This window comes from Gallus gallus, chromosome 7 (genome assembly GCF_016699485.2).
Source record: "Gallus gallus isolate bGalGal1 chromosome 7, bGalGal1.mat.broiler.GRCg7b, whole genome shotgun sequence".
Classification (NCBI taxonomy): domain Eukaryota; kingdom Metazoa; phylum Chordata; class Aves; order Galliformes; family Phasianidae; genus Gallus; species Gallus gallus.
Window position 1 is genome coordinate 7,596,662 of NC_052538.1, and position 17,632 is coordinate 7,614,293.

General features: G+C 45.0%; 1 protein-coding gene and 1 long non-coding RNA gene across 22 annotated transcripts in view; one reads left to right on the forward strand and one right to left on the reverse strand.

The window, feature by feature from the left end:
* MYO1B (myosin IB) overlaps nt 1-17,632 on the forward strand; it is a 117,731-nt gene that overhangs the window by 12,479 nt on the left and 87,620 nt on the right. For 8 of the 20 annotated variants that reach the window (XM_046944048.1, XM_004942576.5, XM_004942575.5 and 5 more), the window contains exons 1-2: nt 7,938-7,980; nt 12,517-12,649. In XM_046944048.1, coding sequence (XP_046800004.1) covers nt 12,644-12,649 — 6 coding nt within the window. In that variant the 5' untranslated portion in view covers nt 7,938-7,980; nt 12,517-12,643. Of the gene's footprint in view, nt 1-237; nt 359-7,937; nt 7,981-12,513; nt 12,650-17,632 lie in introns of those variants that run through there. The other 12 variants (XM_046944053.1, XM_046944051.1, XM_046944054.1 and 9 more) reach the window with 3 other exon arrangements.
* Nucleotides 371-7,789, reverse strand: LOC101748384. 2 transcript variants are annotated; one of them, XR_001467439.4, is made up of 4 exons: nt 7,705-7,789; nt 7,445-7,553; nt 7,288-7,340; nt 371-6,476 (listed from the first exon to the last, which is right to left on the reverse strand). It is a non-coding gene; the product is annotated as an uncharacterized LOC101748384 (long non-coding RNA). The 2 variants fall into 2 exon arrangements; XR_003076154.3 differs by having other exon boundaries at nt 371-7,340.

Here is a 17,632-nt window from a genome sequence, read left to right on the forward strand (position 1 = left end):
TATTCTTGTCTTTATAGTTCACTATACCGAGTAACTTATTTTGTTTGCTCAGGAGATGTCTGTGTTTGGCGCCCTGTGGGACTGGAATATGTAATTCTTTCTTTTTTAGGAAGAGTACACAGAAGAAAGAGAATACCACATATTCTAGCTCTGTAAGAAGACAATATTTGACACTTGTGTTTGTTTGTTTATTTTTAAACTTAGTTTGAGGTATTTTGATTTTGTTCCTTATCATAGAATCATAGAATGGCCTGGATTGAAAAGGACCACAATGATCATCAAGTTTCAACCCCTCTGCCACGTGCAGGGTCACCAACCACTATACCAGGCTGCCAAGAGAAGTGCCAACTGAAAAAATGTAAGTCTAATATCAATGTTTAGCATTAGTTATTTATTTTTTAATTTATTGGCAAGACAAGACTATACCAGACTTCCCAGAGGATGCAGTAATTGAGCTGCATGATCAGGCTCAAAGATGAAGGCCTCTCCACCCAACACCAGCAAAGTTCCAGTCTTATGGCATGCCTTCCAGAAAAGAAATTATTTGCTGAGTACAAATTAAAGGGGAAAAGAAAGGGACAGACTCTTTAGTGCAGGGTCTGTGGTGATAGAAAAAGGGGAAATGCCTTAAAGCTCAGTGAGGGTAGATTTAGGTTAGATATAAGGAAAAAGTCTTTGATAGTGGGGGTGGTGAGGCTCAGGTTGCTCAGAGATGAGGTTGATGCCCCACTAAATTTCCTAAGGGTTTCATTGCAGCGGGGGCTGAAATTGATGATGCTGCAGAAGCAGCTGCAACCCTTCCACTCCAGTTGGAAAGGATGTCGGGGGCTAAATGAATACCACCGTCAAGTAAGAGAGCACTTACCCTTGAATTAGTTGAATGTCACTTACAGAAGATAGGCCTTTGTTTCTGTGGACAGCTGGACATCTCGTTTGATGTATTTTGTCTTTGTTGCAACATTTTTTCTTCAAAAAATCTCAAAGATAAAACTGTAGTATCATTGAAAATGTCAACAGTACTGATGCTGAGTGAGCCAGAGCAATAGGAAAGGAGTTCACCCTGGGGACAAGAGTGGAATGCCCCAGCACAACATATTGAATATTTCAACAGCTATACATTGATTAATAAATTCATGGGAAGCTATTATGCAACAGTACGAGGAGTACATGTTGTCACTGTTTAATTATTTCACATGGCTATTCTAATTGCATAGAAAATAGAAAACCATAGCTAACACTAGCACATTCATTTGTGTTTGTATTTTTCGTTTTGGCACAAAGACTCATCATTTCTCTTTAACTTGTAGACATGGAACCTCCTAGTAAAAGCCTTTTGAAATGAGACTATGCCTTTCTATTTTGCAGGAGGGTTCCAGGGAAGTTTGCTTTAGTTGCTGGGTTTGCAAGGACAGCTCAAAGCTTGGCAAAAGTAGCTGAGGCAAAATTGCATCAAATCCTGAACATTTTTTTATCTAAAGTCCAGGCCGCAAGTTCAGCCAATCTCTCTCAGGGTAAGCTTGTTCCTTTTGGACCAGCCAGAGCTTAGCAAATAAAACCTAGCTGTTCAAAAGATTGAGGGCATGATAAACTGAGACACTTACCCATATCACAGTCTGAATGTTTGAACAGGACTAAGTTGTTCATTAACAGTGATGACAATTAAAAGAAACCTTTCCTTTCATCTGAGCCCTTTTAGGACCTCATGTATCTCAAACTGCACTGCCAGGAGGAGAGCAGCTGCAGATTAACAGGGACTGATGTCCTGGTGTCTGCATCATCTTTGGGACCCCAGAATGGTAGCAGTCACAAGTGTCCATATGTGATGTACAGAATTCTTTGCAGCACTCATTCATTCCTCCAAGCCTGTGTCTGCTGGAATTTCTCACATGGAGAAAGTTGTTTAAACAAGAAAATGTAAATTAATGTCTTTTGTAGGAAACTTGCTGAATAAGGATCTCCTACAGACCTAGTTCTGTATGTAGGCAGAGAGTTTCTGGACTCAAGCCATTCATTTTTCTCCCTACAGTCAAAAATATTCATTATAGCCTACGTAGTTTTGCTTGAAGTCTACCAGCTTTGTTTGCAGTAAAGAACCAAGCCTTCTGGAGTGTGCTATCTTTATAAAGTTACCAGCTCCTCTTCATGCACCCTGCAAAAAGTGTTTTGTTCCAGATGTGAAGCCCTTGAATTGAATCACAGGAGCTTTCTTGTCATGAGTGCCCTTTTCAAGGGCCTGAACAGCCTCAGCATCTGCTTTTTCATGTTGCTTGTTGTCCTGTGTTTCAGCAGTTCTGCGCTGTCACCAACACATCACCGACTCTGACGCTTAGCAGATGCTAAACCATTAAGCAGAATGGTTCCCTGTAAAGTATGGCACAGCAACCCTCACACCCTCACAGTGAATCCTGTTACTGCAAGGTTTTCTGTCATTGTTCTTGCTGAAGTGGCTGCTAGATTTAACAACAAGTAACTCTGACTAATCTGGACTCTTTATTTTGCAGAAGCGAAATAGTTAGGAGAGGTAGGCACTCTTTTTCCTCATCTGCTTCATCTGCTTCTCAGTATTGCTAAGATGTATGGGAAGACTGGTTCTTGTACTCTACAAAGAACAAAGGCAATGACTTTTAACTGGCTCCTGCACTCAGTGCTATGCTGGAGGAAAGGCTGCCTTTTGATCTGTTTCCCTCAGAATCCCTCTCTCATATCTTAAGGCAGAAAGAGTAATTCAGCAGTTAAGCTGATGATTCAGATCTCACAGACAAATGATGCACATGAAACAGCAGCTTTCTAGCAATTTTCCCTCTCCGAGTTGTGCTTTCCTAAAGGGGGTCATCACAGAAACAGTAGGATTCTGCATGAACCCTTTCTAGTTATGTTTTGTATTAAAGCAGTAGATTGACTTCTTTCACGAGTGTGCTTTTTCTGTGTGGAAGCTGTTGAGTAATTGAGACCAAAGTCAACGGAACATCTTTGGTTTCTTCAGAGATAATGTGCCCTCTGGATTGTTTCAATTAATATTTGTTCAGGGCTGTCTAAGCAAGTAGCCAGTCAGTTTAGCAAAGATCAGTTAGCAACACTTCTATTTATGCACAGAATGCGTGACCTTTAGAACAGCTCTGGAGTGCTGGGTAATACCCCCAAACCAGTGAACCTCATGGTCCTGCCCTCTGCAGGTCCTTGCAGGTTGACACAGCACTTTGGTATATGGCCTCTCTCCACATTTCTTGCCACTCACAATATAAGGATATTCCTTAATAAGTGGATATGAAATAACAAAGTGGGTGTTTGGAAGAAAACAAACCGTGATCATCTACTGGTGAGAACGATGAAAGCAAATGATTTGGTAATACCTATTACTGGATAATGTGTGGCGTAGCACCACCTATACATGGCACTCTGTACCATACATATGAAGAATTTATTATAATATGTACATTTTGTCTGTTTAAAAATGACAATCTATGTATGTATGGGAACTGTTGAGTCACGGCCTGAACCTCTGATTGATCACCTGAGGCAAGGGCTGAGTCAGCCCTGGGAGCACAGGTGAAGGCAATCCAGCTGTGTGATCGGAAGGGGTGGAGCCTGGATGCACCTCTCCTCGACCCCGTTCAAGGGCTAACTGTCACTGGAGAAGGATCTCTGGTTGGAGATTGCTCCTCTTGGAGTTTTTTCTGTGAGCCTAGGACATCGGTGAGCATTTTCATTTATTTTCAATTATCCCTTTCCAACATGACAATCTTTCTAGCTGTACGATCTGCAGATACCAGCCTAAACACACCACTCTGTATATTTGTTGATTATACAATGTATTGCATGGGATAATGATAACAAAGACTATCTAAATCATACACAGCCAGCGAGAGCTGTCAGCGGTCATATATGCTGTATTTTGACAGGCTAGCAATTAGTTTGCTGACATTTAATGGAGTACGTTCTTGGGTTCCACCAGGTGGTGGAATAGCCTGAGAAGCTGCACTGATGATGAGTTAACAGGGCAGTGCAGAGGGAGGTTGTGTTGCTGTGCTGTGTTTCTATTTGGATGGAGTTAAAGGTTTGGTTGAGGCACCACTTAGATCACTGCAGCCTTGTATCTTGTATCTTGTAGAGCTGTGGTTGGCTCACTGTGCCATAGCTGGGGCTAGATCCAAGGTCTTTGCTTTAAGAGGTCTGCAAATAGCATCTCTTACAAGTACTGTGTTCACTTGTGATGACAGCGGAAACACACGGTAATGTGTCATTAATTTGCTTCTTGTTGGCAAAAACTTACACTCCTGAAGAGTTCACTGTGTTGTAATAAAGCTGGAGAACAAAGAAATTGCACTGGGGGCATAATCTCCAGTGAGTAATTAACGGCTGGGGAAAGTAGGAAGAACTGATGCTGGCAGTGTCTGTCTGGCGTGCGCAGTCACATCCCTTACATCTGCATTACCTTCCACAGGCTTTTCTTGCAATTAAGTTCGAAGAAAGAACTGTCCTTACATGCCTGAGTTAAACTGATCTCTTTTCTTTAGCTAGCAGGGGAAGTAGAAGGTTCTAGGACTTAGAAAATGATGAGGAGAGAAATTCCAGAAGTATTGCTTCTGAGTTCTTTAGCCATTTATTTTTCCGTGCTGTGCTCCTCTCTATTATTTATGCTGCTTTCATCGTTCCTGCCATTTGCAGAAGGATGGGCAAAGAGCCTGACTGAATGCTCCATCTGCCCGTGCTTTTGCTTGGAGTTCAAAAGGCTTTGAAGCCACAGCTTGCATGGTCAGTTCTTGTTGAAATACTATTTTAAGAAAAGCAGAAAGGTGAGAGAATCATACATAATTCATAGAAACATATGCAAAATAATTTCCTCACATATAATTGTCTGTACCAAGTTCAGTGTTAATATTTATTAGGTCTTTGTTAAGATTCCACAGCCTCCTGCTGAAGACCCAGGTCTCTCCTTTATACTTCTGTTGGCTTAAACTGTGCAACACCGTCTTTTGTTGCTTTCATTTGTCAGCTTTCAGGTTTTCAAATGCTAGCAGAAATAGCAGACCCACTTCAAATAGCGGTAAGAATAATGGCAAAGCAGAACTCTTCATTAGAAGTCATGGTATTGGAAAAATCCCACATCATTTCATATGACCGCACAGAAATGATTGTTCCCAGTCTGCTGCAGCTTATTAAGCCTCAATATGTGACACACGGGGTTTATTATTTTAATGCACTGGGTTTAATTCCAAATGTAGGTTTACACGTACTACAGTTCAGTTCCAGCACTTCTGCTGAGTAATTGTGTTCCCCAAAATAGTCCTGGTCTAATACGTATAATTCAAGAAAATATTTTCCTTTTAACCAGCGTCGTCAATATGAGATGACCATACAAAGCACAGAACCACATCATTGTCTTATTCATGTGCATGTAGGAAGGAGAGTCCCCACAAATAGAGGTTACATGCAGTTAGAAATCTCAGTGTAGTGCAACTCTATCATTAAGTCAACATAGGTCGTGCTTGGGGAGCCACAGAGACACAAGCATTATAAAATTAAAGAGTTCTGTGAAAATCATCTGGAACAGGACAAGATAATCCACAGTTATTCTGCTGCAAATATTTTCAGGCTGTGTCTCAACATAGACCCAGAGATTGCAATGCAAATATTTCAGCAGAGATGTTCGCCTTCTAGTACTCAAAGAGACTCCTCTCCCTAGTGTTATGTGGTCTCAGACTGAAGATTTTAGCCATGTTGCTAACCCAAGAACTGATCTGATGTGAACTTCTGAATTTACACAGCATTGGGCCCTTTTCTCCCAAAGTTATAGGGTCTTTTTATTTGTTTCAGGAGCTGTTTCTCACAGGATACATGTAACTATGTCACCAAAAAGTTCTTTTTTTTTTTTCTTTCTTTTTTTTTTTTTCAGCTGGAGGAAAGATTAATTTGTTCTGCTGGGAAATAGGGGACCATCTTTTGTTCCCTGACATCAGCAGTGCAATTGTTCAGGTGCTGGAGGAAAGGAGAATTTAGGAAGTCTGAAACTTTGTGCATTGCTTCTGGTCAAACTTGTCCTTAAGCTCCTGAAATATGTTCCAAGTTTGCAGATTTACCAGGGTGGTGGCAGGTCTCCATAGCTCTTTTGTGTTGTTGACTTTCTCATTTTCGTGTTTTTCTTCATTTTAATGGATATACTTATCCTTGAACTGAAAAGCAGAGACATTTGGGTAGTTTGACACTGAGGAATGTGTTTTCAAAGGAAACAACTGTGGAAATGAAACTTCTAGTATGTCACTATTGTAACTTGTGTGTGCTAACACAAAGATCTTGTTAGTGCTACTGGTGGCACAGGGCACCCTTCCAGGAGCCTGTTGTGAGGGTTCCAAACATGTTATGTGTACAGGGAGGATCTTCTCTATCACAAGACCTTTAACACGAGATATCCAAGTTGAGTTGACCTCTTCTCCCATGTTATAGGTGTAGACTTTTGGGCTGCCCTACATGGGTCTTCGCTGCAAAGGAGAAAAACAATATGCTTATTGAAGGCGTACTGCTGTTGCTTGACAAAAAGGGAAAGACCTTGTTTGGCAGAAAGCATAGGCATTACACCAACATAGCAAGTTGGTGGTGTTTTGACAGGTGGGAATACAATCCTATGTAAGATTCACAGTCAAAGAAAGCAGTTGGTCTATCTCTGCACTGAATTAACTGATGCTTTCTAAAGCACAAAGGAGGTGTAGCTGGTACAGAACTACTGCTTGTTCATTCCAACTTGAGCGCAGTTTGTTTTGCTTCAGGTAAGTGAAGGATGAGCTGCGTTCATGGGAGTCCTTGCTTTCCCATTTGCTGGTCACAGCACTGGAGTTCTTGAGATTGCCTGTTGAATGTCTGCTCTTCAGACAGAGCTCAAACCTGTGGCCATTCTCCGTTATGAAGAAACTAGAGACTATTATTGCTAAATCACTACGCTCAGCCTTAGAGCAAAATTTCTTGTATTATGAATGCTGATTTACACTTGAGCTGGAAAGTGTTGCAGGCTTCCAGGGTGTGCTCAGTCCCACTGCTTGAGAGCAGAGGTATAGCTGTGACATTCCATGGGTGCACAAAATTTTCTCACCAAGTATGGGAACGAGGACTAAGCTTGGTCTTGCGGCTAAGAGTGCGATTAGAAATATGGACATCCAAATTATGTTGCAGTTCTGTCAAGGATTTGCTCTGTTTCTTTGGAGAGAGGCAGTGAGTTCACAGAATCATAAAATCATTAAGGTTGGAGAAGCCCTCTAAGATCAAGTCCAAGACCACATCACCCCTGTGCCCACTCACCAGCAGTTACTCCTGCAGACTCAGCTTCCTCCTCACTTCAGTCAGTACATATCCTAGGTATATGAAAGAAAGATCAGGAAGACCATGCTTTTACCCCAGGTGTAACAGCCCCTTTGAAGTATTGGTTCTGCTCAAGGAGAGGGGCAGAGTTGCTCACCTGAAGGGACATGTCTAGGCACAGGTAAATCTGGTAGTCCAGTAGATGGAGTGAAAAGGACTAAGTCCAAGCTGGAGTTGTGATACAGCCTTCATACTGCACTGATTTGCTTCAAGGAAAGAAAAAAAAAAATTGGTCTGAGGATGAACGTTTCTTACAAAGGCAGGACAGACCAAAGTGTAAGATACAGCGATAGCTGCTAAGTCACAATTTATAAAGAGTTGGGAATTGCCCCCGAGGAAGCGCAGGCAATGAGAGACCTTTCACAACGGCGACGGAGCTGAAAATACGTTTTTACAGCGCAGCGAGGGAAGCGTTTCTACGGCAAGACCTCTCGCAGGGCACGCGGCACCCTCCACGCCCCGGGGCAGGCGCTGTGCCCGCCGGGCGGCGCTGCGAGCCCGCCCCGCCCGCTCCCAGCTCGGGGCCGCCTCCGCCCCTCGCGGACCGGGTGGGGCGGGAACGCTCCCGGTCCCCGCGGCTGCTGCCGGGCGGTGTCGGGACGGGAGACGCTGGGGCTGCGGCTGGCTGCCGAGGTACGGGGCGCGGGGGGCCGCGGGAGGAGATGGGTTGGGGCTTGCTACTTCAAGGGGGACCGCAGCATCTGCTTCCTCCCGCCTGGAGTCACTGCCGCGGGAGCGTGGCTTCGCTTCATTCAAACGAGCGGCGGGGATTCGGGGAGGGGAGCAGAAAGCGGAGCTCTGGAGCTCGCTGCAGTCTCGCCGAGCGCATCCCTGGGCGGGAGGAGTGTGGCCGCTGCGCTCGGGGTAGCAGCGCGCGGGGCGGCTCCGGGGCGGCTCGCCCCCCTCTGCGATGCGAGCGGTGCGGGTTACTGTGCCTACCGAGACCGCTCCGAAGGGTGGAGGTGATTGAAGGGACTGATATAATAGGTTGCCGCTCTTCCGACGTACGTTAGTGTAACTGGTTGTCCAAAATGTAGCCCGGTTAGAAGTTACTGGTGAGGAACGTAAAGGTCAAGGTAAAATGGCTGACAGTGCAGTTTTTGTGTTGAGTCATGAGGTTCCCGTGTCCCGCCGTCCCATTGTTAATTGTGAATGAAGGCTGGCAGCAAGCTGCCCGTCTTTCCCCGGATGAATTATCACTTTGTCAAGCCCTGTGCCGAAAACATGGCTTTCCCCCAAAGCGTCTGGTGTTAGGGCAGGAGGACTTGGATTCATCTGCTGTAGCCCGGAGCTCGGCTGCTTTTTAATGCATTCATGTTACCGATGTTGTCACACGTGCTTTTGTTTCCAGCTGTCCCAGCCTGGTTCTAAATAGCTTTAATGTGGAGCTCCAAGCGTGCCTCTGTGTGGAGTGCCATGGCTGGACCATGCCCATTGTTCCAAGAGAAGCGTGCAGTGGTCACTGCTTGCAAATGTTGGTGTTGCAGGGCACCACCAGCTCCCTCCTGTCCTTAGGGATGGATATCTGTGAGAACACCTGCGCCGTGTGGGGTGCTGTGCTGGGTGGGTGGTGTGAGGGCTCCTGGCAGGGGAGAGCGGGTGTTCAACAAGGCAGAGGTGAAAGAACTCTTCATAGCATCTTAGATCACAGAAACTAACCTTGTTATTTGTTTATATATAGGGAGATTTATTTCTGTGTGAGCTTAAGTCCCGTCTGTAGGGAGGAACTGTACAGGAGAACAGCGCCAGGGCATGGAGTTGAGTTGGACGATGAGTGTCAGCCCTTCAGCTGCTGTGCAAGGCTCTCTGTGCTTTTCTTCAGAAGGGCAGATGTGTGCTGCGAGCCTACCCGTGCTGCTGGGGGAAGGGAAGACAGAGTCTGGCAAATGGGAGGAGGAAGTGGGAGAGAAATTGGAAACATAAGCAAAGCCATTAATTTTTCCCACTGCGTGCTCTTAAGAAACTGCTGGCAGTGCTCCGATGATGCTCCGCCTCATGGAAGTGTCATGGACTTTCTTCACATGATCCTCTGAGATCATCCGGTTCCTCTGAGCTCTGTGGGAACAGAAATTCTTCCCGCAGGATTCTGATCTCATCTTCCTTCAGCAGCGGCTTGGGAATCGGGGAGGAAGGTGAGGAGGAAGGCACCAGTGGGATGAGCTGGATTGCTGTTTGGTGCTGCCTACAGGCACCACCTTGCCTACTCCCATGTGCTCGGTGTGGCCACGGCTGGGGTGAACATGAACACATCAGCCTATGTTAAACACTACTGGTGTGTAGTGCACTACTGTACATTTAGTTCTGCTTGCATGCCAGGCTCACCTATACATCTTCCCTTATAGTGTCATAGGTTCAGCAAGGTTGGAAAAGACCTCTAAGATCATCCAGTCTAGCCATCCACCTACGACCAATATTTTCCACTAAGCCATGTCCTTCAATACCACATCTACACATTCCTTGAACACCTCCACTATGTTTCATTCATCCGTTTTATTGTGCTTATGAAGAAGAAACTGAAATGGAAAGCGGTAACTTGAGTGATTGTATGCTTCAAGCTTGGGGAATTTCCTGAGTTTGATGAAAGACAAACATATGGACTTGTTTTTCTCTTTCTTTCTTTCCCTAATAACCATATACATCTTCTTTTACATTCTCAGAGCACTGTAGTAAAAGATATCTAAGCAGCTTCTCTCGTCTGTTGGGGATTATGGGCAAAATGTGGGAAGGCTGCAGTAGTGATGTCCGGCCCTTGAGTTTGTAACCTGATCCACAGCTTTTTCTCTTCAGCTAGGAAAGGAAGTAACAGCTCTGATTACACCCTTATGTAACCTCGCCATTCAAGTCCTCCAGAAAGAAGGAAAGCAGAACCTGATTTCTGATGTATGAACTAGCACCAACGCGTGCTTTGTCACAAAGTAGTAGTAAAGAATAGCACTGATTTTCTTTTGTTTTGCTGTACCCAGATTGAAAAAGAAAATAAAAGTGAAGGTTTTTCTTTTGCACTGATGGGGCATTGGGAAGGGCTGCAGCTCTTTGTTGTATCTGCTGCAGAGAGTACCAGAACTGCACAGGTTTGGGAGTCTTTGCTAGTCTTAGCATCAGTCTTGATATAGGCTACAGTTGCAAAGTATTCACCCACTGCAGTTATGTCCCAATTTGCTTGTAGACTGTGAAAGCTTTGCTCTCCTGCTGTGTAGAACTCCAGGCTTCAGTGTCTGAGCAGAGGGTGGAGGGCAGGATCTCCCCTTCTCACTGATGGACGGCCCCTGTCTTGGGGGACAGTGCTGAGGGAGGAGGAAGATGAGGTTCTCCAAACCTTTCCACATGCCATCACATATATGTAACTACATAGAAGAGATATAGTAGATACTTTACTCTTTGAACAGGAGAAGCCTTTCTGCTTGCCATGTGTGTGAAGACGATTTTGTGTGACCCTCTCTGGGCTTCCCATCTTCCATCCTTCAGTGGGGGCACTAGCTCTTTTCCATGCTTTCTAACCACTTTTGACTTAGGTCTCCTGCCTAGCTGTTTTATCTCTAACCAGGTGGCTCCTATTTACTGACTTGCCTCTGGTACCTCACCCTATCCTTCCCAGGCCTCAGGCACATCATGTTCCTGCAGTCCCATGCTGTATCTGGTGGCTGTGTACTGTGCAGTGTGTTCCTCAGGGACTGGCCCAGCATGGGCTGGGCTCATTGAGCAGGGCTGGAATGTACTTTTAATGGTATGTGTGGCCATTTTCAGCAATTCCTGCCATTTTTGATGCTTTGCTCTGGGTTTGAAGAACCCTGTTGTAAAAACAAGCAGTTTATCTCACTTTTTGCTTATCTCAATTTTAAGTAACCTTAGAGGATTGTCTGCAGACTTGAGACTTTTGACTAATGTGTTGTCTAAATGCAGGGCTAAAATGGTCCAAATTCTTTTTACAGGCAAAGAGCTAGGGGCATAATCACATGGACAGTGTTAGTGTTTTTCTTTCCTACCTCCACGTTACTGGGAAATTTCCCATTTGGTAGTGGCAAGCAAACTTCTCTCCATTTCTAGCTATATTTCAGGTCTACTGGTAAAGTCACTGTGGTGCTGGAAGCATTTCCATGGGAGAGGACAGGGTCTCAAAAGATGCTTTTGCAGATGAAGACGATTTATCCAGTCCCCTTCTCAGCTGCAAGACGCAGAATAACAAAGATACCAGGAAGAAGTGTATAGGAAGGAGAAAGAGGGAATAGCTGCCAGATAGCTATGCTGAGTAGAAGGGTTGGTGGTGCTTTACTGTGGGAATTACTTGCTGTAGGTCTCCTTAGTTCCCAAATACAGGCAATGTGGAGAGACTTGTGTTGTGTTTTTTTCCTACTGTCAGCAGAAAACCATTTAAAGAGAAGTTAGTGACCACAGCCTGGTGAGCATGGGTACGACTTTCCTGTATGCTCTGTGTGCCAGGTCTCTTGTTTTTCTTTCCCTGCTGCTTTTTCTGTGGTTTTCCATGATTTTCATGGTTGGCATATTCTAAAGCACTACTGAGGGTACTTAAATTAAGAGTAGGAATGATTAAACTGGAGGACTTGATGCAATGGGAACATTGGGATTATTGGTTTTTATGCATAGTGGAGCTCATGTGAAGTCCCAGTGCTGTATTTTATGCTGACCTTTGGAAATCTGCACCTCAGAAATGAAAGTGGGAATCTTCTGGGTGATAGGGTGTTGAGTTTTGTATCTTGAGAAGACAAGAGCGAAGGAAGCTGTGCTTACTCTCTGTGTTTAAATGCCTTTGTGTTGAAGCTATTCAGAGAAGTTAATGGCGTCCCTTTAGGTCAAAGAGGTATCCTTAAAGACCTTCCTACATGGCATTCTTTGGAGAGTGGTGTTACTAGAAGTTAGTTCTACTTTGGGGAAAGCTGATGAGGGGAGTGAAGGTGATACTATTGCTTGCCAATGTTCTTCTCAGGAAGCAAACGAGCAATTTAATGGTGATGCTGGCCGAGTGAGGCAAAGGTCCCCTTTTTTTCTGGGATCCCAGGGACCTGTGAGCTGTTGGCCAAGCAGTTTAGCTGGAACCCTTTGCCTGTGTGTGCAGAAGGTGGCTTTGCCTGGCAGGGCTCGTGTTTACTAGACATGACAGGAGAAGTCTATTTTGTGGCCAAAATACCAGCTACCCTCCCTTTTCATTAGCAGATGCTTGGAGAAAGACCAGAAGGAAGATGGTGCTGGTTGATGGACAGAGGTCATTTTTGGGAGCAGTTAAACATATATGGGCTAAGCCATCTGAGCTCTGAGAGTCTGAAGAAGCTTCCTAGCCTCAATGTCTGTGAGTAGGTCTGTGCCTGTGGGAGCGGTTGGGTTGTCACAGAGGGCAGGTTAAGAGCGCTGCTTTGGAGAAGGAAAAAGAATTAGCGGGGAGTGTCAAAACAAATCCCTGCTTCTGGGAGAGAATATTCCTGGTTGTGGTTGTGAAGATTCTGGTAATCTTCTGTGCAGCCTTTGCTAACCCTGCTCGGACACGCTGGGCTCAGGGAGGAGTGTGAGCATAGAAGGGCTCCTATAAGAGTGGGGGCCATAGGGAAGCCGTGGAGGAACACAAGAGGACCTGGGTACAGCTGGACGGTGAGAAGGTCCTCTCCAAGTGTTTTCCTGTGGTGTAGGAAGGGAAACTCCAGGCAAGGAGAAGAAACATTAACATTTCAAAACAAAACACCAATAACATTAGCGCAAGCAAGAAGTAACTATTAGCTGACCATGAATGCACTTAGGCTAGGAATTAGACATGCTGCTAGAGCTATTTCTCATGAAACGTGAGAAGGCTGACAAACTGCTCTCTGGAGAAGCTGTAGCATATAGTAGTAACAATTGTATGATACAGTGGTTTTGGCACCAGCCTCAAACACGCAGAATAGACATAGCTACTGCTGTCATTGCTCAGTTACGCAGCTGTCAGGCTGCAGCAGTTAAAAGGCCTCTGGAGATTACCTTGAGTGATCAAAGAGCCTGAGGCTACGCTGAAATGAAGCTTGCTCCACGAGAAACCCCTATAAATCCTCTTGCAAGCAAGGGTGCAGTCCAGCTCCTCGTACCTCGCAGCACACTTCTGTCACGGGGAAGTTGTGAATGAGTCTTTTGGCTTCCCAAAACTGCCAGATGGGAACACTTGCTGAGACAAAGCAAAGGAAAGCTTGGTACCTGTGAGTGCATGTAAAGTTTCTCTGCCCCGAGACTGGTTGTTTCCCTTCCTCCTTTCTTTATAGCTCTTTTGGGGAGGTGCAGTGTTGCATTTTGTTTGGAAATGACTTAGTTTATCATGATAGATTTTAGAATGTGTGCTGGCATCTATCCTCCTGGACTTTTGGAGCAGAGTGATTAGCATGTGTCGAAATGCAGCCTTTTGAACTGCCCGCATTTTCCCAGATGCCTTTTGATAAGGACAGAGATACACAGGAGTAGCTGGAGATACCTTGTTTTAATAACTGATGGCTTTTATGCTGTGATTTCAGATGTACTAATGAAAGTGACTGCTGAGAATGAAAATGACCTAACTGGATATTGTTCAATGCTTGAAACGAGCGTACTCATCTAAGAGCACCTGTTAAGTTATCTAAGCTTCTTCTGCCCTTGAATCATAGGTTTTGGAAAAGACCACTAAGATGACCTGGTCCAGCACTGACCCACCAGCACCGTGTCCACTAAACCATGTCCCTAAGTGCTCTATCTACCCTTTTCTTGAAAACATCCAAGAGGAAGAACATGGCTTTGCCTTCGTGGCTTGCCATGGCCATCTCAAGGCAGCTTTGGATGCTGGCTGAGCCTGCCGGGTTAAGTTTTCAGGAGAGAGAGGGTTCAGTGGGCATGGATAAATCTATTGGGTGGTGTTCTTGGCTTCTTTTACTCCTGTTTTAGACAATAGGAAAGCAAACAGTATGAAAATACACAGTACTCAGCCACGTACGTTGCAGTTTCACCCAGACTTTAGTCCTGGAAGAGAATACAAGTGCATGGGCACTTGGACTTTGCTCTGTAGACCGGCCCTTGGACTGGACTCTGGGCATGTGATGGTGTTTCCCACTGCTCTATCAGTCACAGCTATGCTCAGTTATTGTGGGGGCTTGGTGACAGGTGGCTGGGGATCTGGATCTCGGTCACTCTGTGCTTGTCCATGTTCTGTCTTAAGTCAAGTTCAAGGATGGCTGAGAGGACTTCATGTGGTTTCTTTCCCTTCAGCGGTTGGAGCTGTATGAAGCTGTGGCTTTACTTGTTATGTTATTTTATATTTTGCATATCTTTGAGGCTTGTCACCATGTTGAATGGGGAAGAAACCTGAACATTTGTGAAGATTAGCATGTATTATGTCTATTAACCCTTTGGTATTAAGGTATCTCTTTATACCCCCTTAGTGACACAGTACAAGCAGGTTTCTTTCGGCAGTACTGGGGGGTGCATGATTCCTGTGCTGCCTGGAGGGCACAGCGGCTTGCTCTGTGCCTGCGTGCTTGTGTTCGAAGGAAAGCAGAAATGGCATAATCATAAAAGGAGAAATGATATAGATTACTGCTGATTGCTGGATTGCTCCCAGAGGAGTGAAACCTCTTCTGAAAGAAATGCTCTGACTTTGTGAGGTGGGTTGTTTTCAAATGGTATTTTGTGAGGATCTGCTACAGGGGGATCTTTTGAAGACAAGCTCTGATGTGGCAGCAAGCTGCTTATGCGTCACATACAGCAAACATAGGACCCCCCAAAATAACTAAGGGCTACCTTGGTTTCTTTGCCCTGCTTCTGCAACAACTGTGCAAACCTAATCTTTGGACTGGGTAGGATCCCAAAAAATTGGCAGGAAGTTTCAAGTGGCAGCTTAAAAGATGAAGATAGTGGGTCTAAGAGGACACCCCCTGCCTATTCAATAGCAAGAGCTGAGTTTTGTTTTTGTTTAAAAAAGAGAATGAGACTGTTTTCTTTCTGTGTTCGTGTTCTGGACTGACAACCTTTGAAATCACAGAATTGTGGTCTGAGGAACACTGTCCATTTGAAATGTAGTAAATGTAGTCTTTAGGGGAAGAAGGCGGGACATGGGGCAACTTTAGGTTTTACAGTCACGTTTCACTCCTTGTTTCGAGGAGGATTCAAGAGGATAGTAGTGAGGTACGTACAAAAGAGAGACTTCCCTTTCCTCCTGAGTATTTTGTCCCTTTCTGAAGATATGGATCTGCAATAACTACAAAACTTGGTGGTTAGACAATGACTAAAAAATCCTAAATGTAAGAAGCAGTATGGATCATGTTTCTGTTGAAGTCAGCGGGAAGTTGATCAAAATTTTGGACATCAGAACAGCCTTGTTAGTGAAGACCTTGTTTCCAAATGCATTGAAGTTGCCCAAAGTGTTCTCTCTCTAGAACACTGAAAAAAAAGCAAGTCCAAATCCCACAGTTTTGAGGCTCAGGGTAGCTGGATAGCTGCTCCACAGCTACTTCCCCAAAGCCAATGTGACTGCATGACCCTGACAGCTCAGCTTCAAAGCAAGCTGCCTTTGGAAACAGATCAGCCTGGTGTGTGCTTACAGCCGGAGGTTATTGTGCTGTGGTTGCCAGTCATTGCAAGAAATTTGAAAGCTGGTACTGGTAGGTGTATAAAGTAGAATAGATGCACCCTGCAGGCTCTTACTGCAGTAGGCGATGTCCAAGCTGATGTTGTGCTCACTGGTAGGCAAAAGGAACAGAAACCAGCCTTAGAGAACGTAAATCCAGCACTTTACTGTCCCCAGGTGTCATGCGTTGGTTTCCTGTTAGGAAGGAGGAGAGTGAGGTTCATACTGCACACATGACTTTCTTTTTGTGATAAGGTCCAGTGCACCTTTTACATGACAGGGGTCACGTAAAGCCAAAACCAACCCCAGAACAGTCCAGCAATAACAACCAAACCTCTTTCCTTTCCACTGTTAAAGGACTGTGCTCTTGCAGCCTGGAAGGCCAATGGTATCCGAGACTGCACCAACAGAAGGGTGTCCAGCAGGGAGAGGAAGGTGATCATCCTCCTCTACTCTGCCCTCCATCTCTGGAGGCACTCAAGGCTAGGCTTGATGGGCTCCTGGGCAGTCCGATCTAGTGGTCGGCAACCCTGCCCATGGTAGGGGGTTGGAACTAGATGGTTTTTGAAGTCCCTTCCAACCCAAGCCATTCTAGGATTGTATGATTCGATGACTTTGATGCTGTTAACGAGGAGAGTTTAAGCTGCTGTTTGTGGCAGTGGGAGAAAACGTCCCAGTAAACATCCTTCAAATTTCCAAATAGAGCATAATTATAGCACTTCTCTAAGCTGCAGTTGAGCCTTCATCATTAAACTCCTACTAGATGGTGTTGCTTCACGTGACTGCGGTTGTTCAGTGGTACAGAAGTGGCCTGTTTGGTTCCTGAAAATTGCACAATCTGTAGCTAAATCGTGGCGTTCCACAGCACCAGCCCACAGAGTGCTCATTTCTGCCATTGAATTCTTTTGGGCAAATCTTTTGTCATCTAAATTGCAGTCACTGGAGCACAACTCTGCAGTAATCTGATGTTGCTAAAAAGCCATTCCCATTGTGCTGATGTCTGATGCAAACATTCCTGCAATGTTAACACAAATATACCCCATTTGACTGGTGCAATTTACTGGAGCTATTTGCTGTTAACTACTGAAATAATCTGGTATGCATGGCTAATGGTCAGTGCCTACAGAAAAAGAAGTTGAACCAGGCTTTCAGATAACAGGTCTTGCTTAGTAGTAACCTGGTGGGAACGTTACCTAATTCTAAAGCTACAAACTGTAAACTTTTTTAGTTTGGAAATTACTGGTGTGTTCAATGGGGCTGTGGCACTGCTTGGTGGAGGAACAGAAATGACCCTGCAGGGTAGTCACACACTGGCCATACAGAAAGATGGAGAGTTGTAGGATGCATTTTGGGAAGGGCACGTAGCAAAAGGACAAGGGGTAATGGCTTTAAACTGGGAGAGGGTAGGTTTAGACTAGGTATTAGGAAGAAATTGTTTACTGTGGGGATGGTGAAACACTGGAGCAGATTGCCCAGCGAGGTTGTGGATGCTTCCACTCTGGAAGCATTCAAGGCTGGGCTGCATGGGGCTGTGAGCAATCTGGTCTAGTGGGAGGTGTCCCTGCCTATAGCAGGGGGTTGGAACCAGATGAACTTAAAGGTCTCTTCCAGCCTGAACCATTCTATAATTTTGGTTTTTAGCAACACATTTTGGTGCTGTTGCCATCCTTACCATTTAACCCTCCTGACTGCAGTCTGTCGGACTTTTGCAAGAAGTCACAA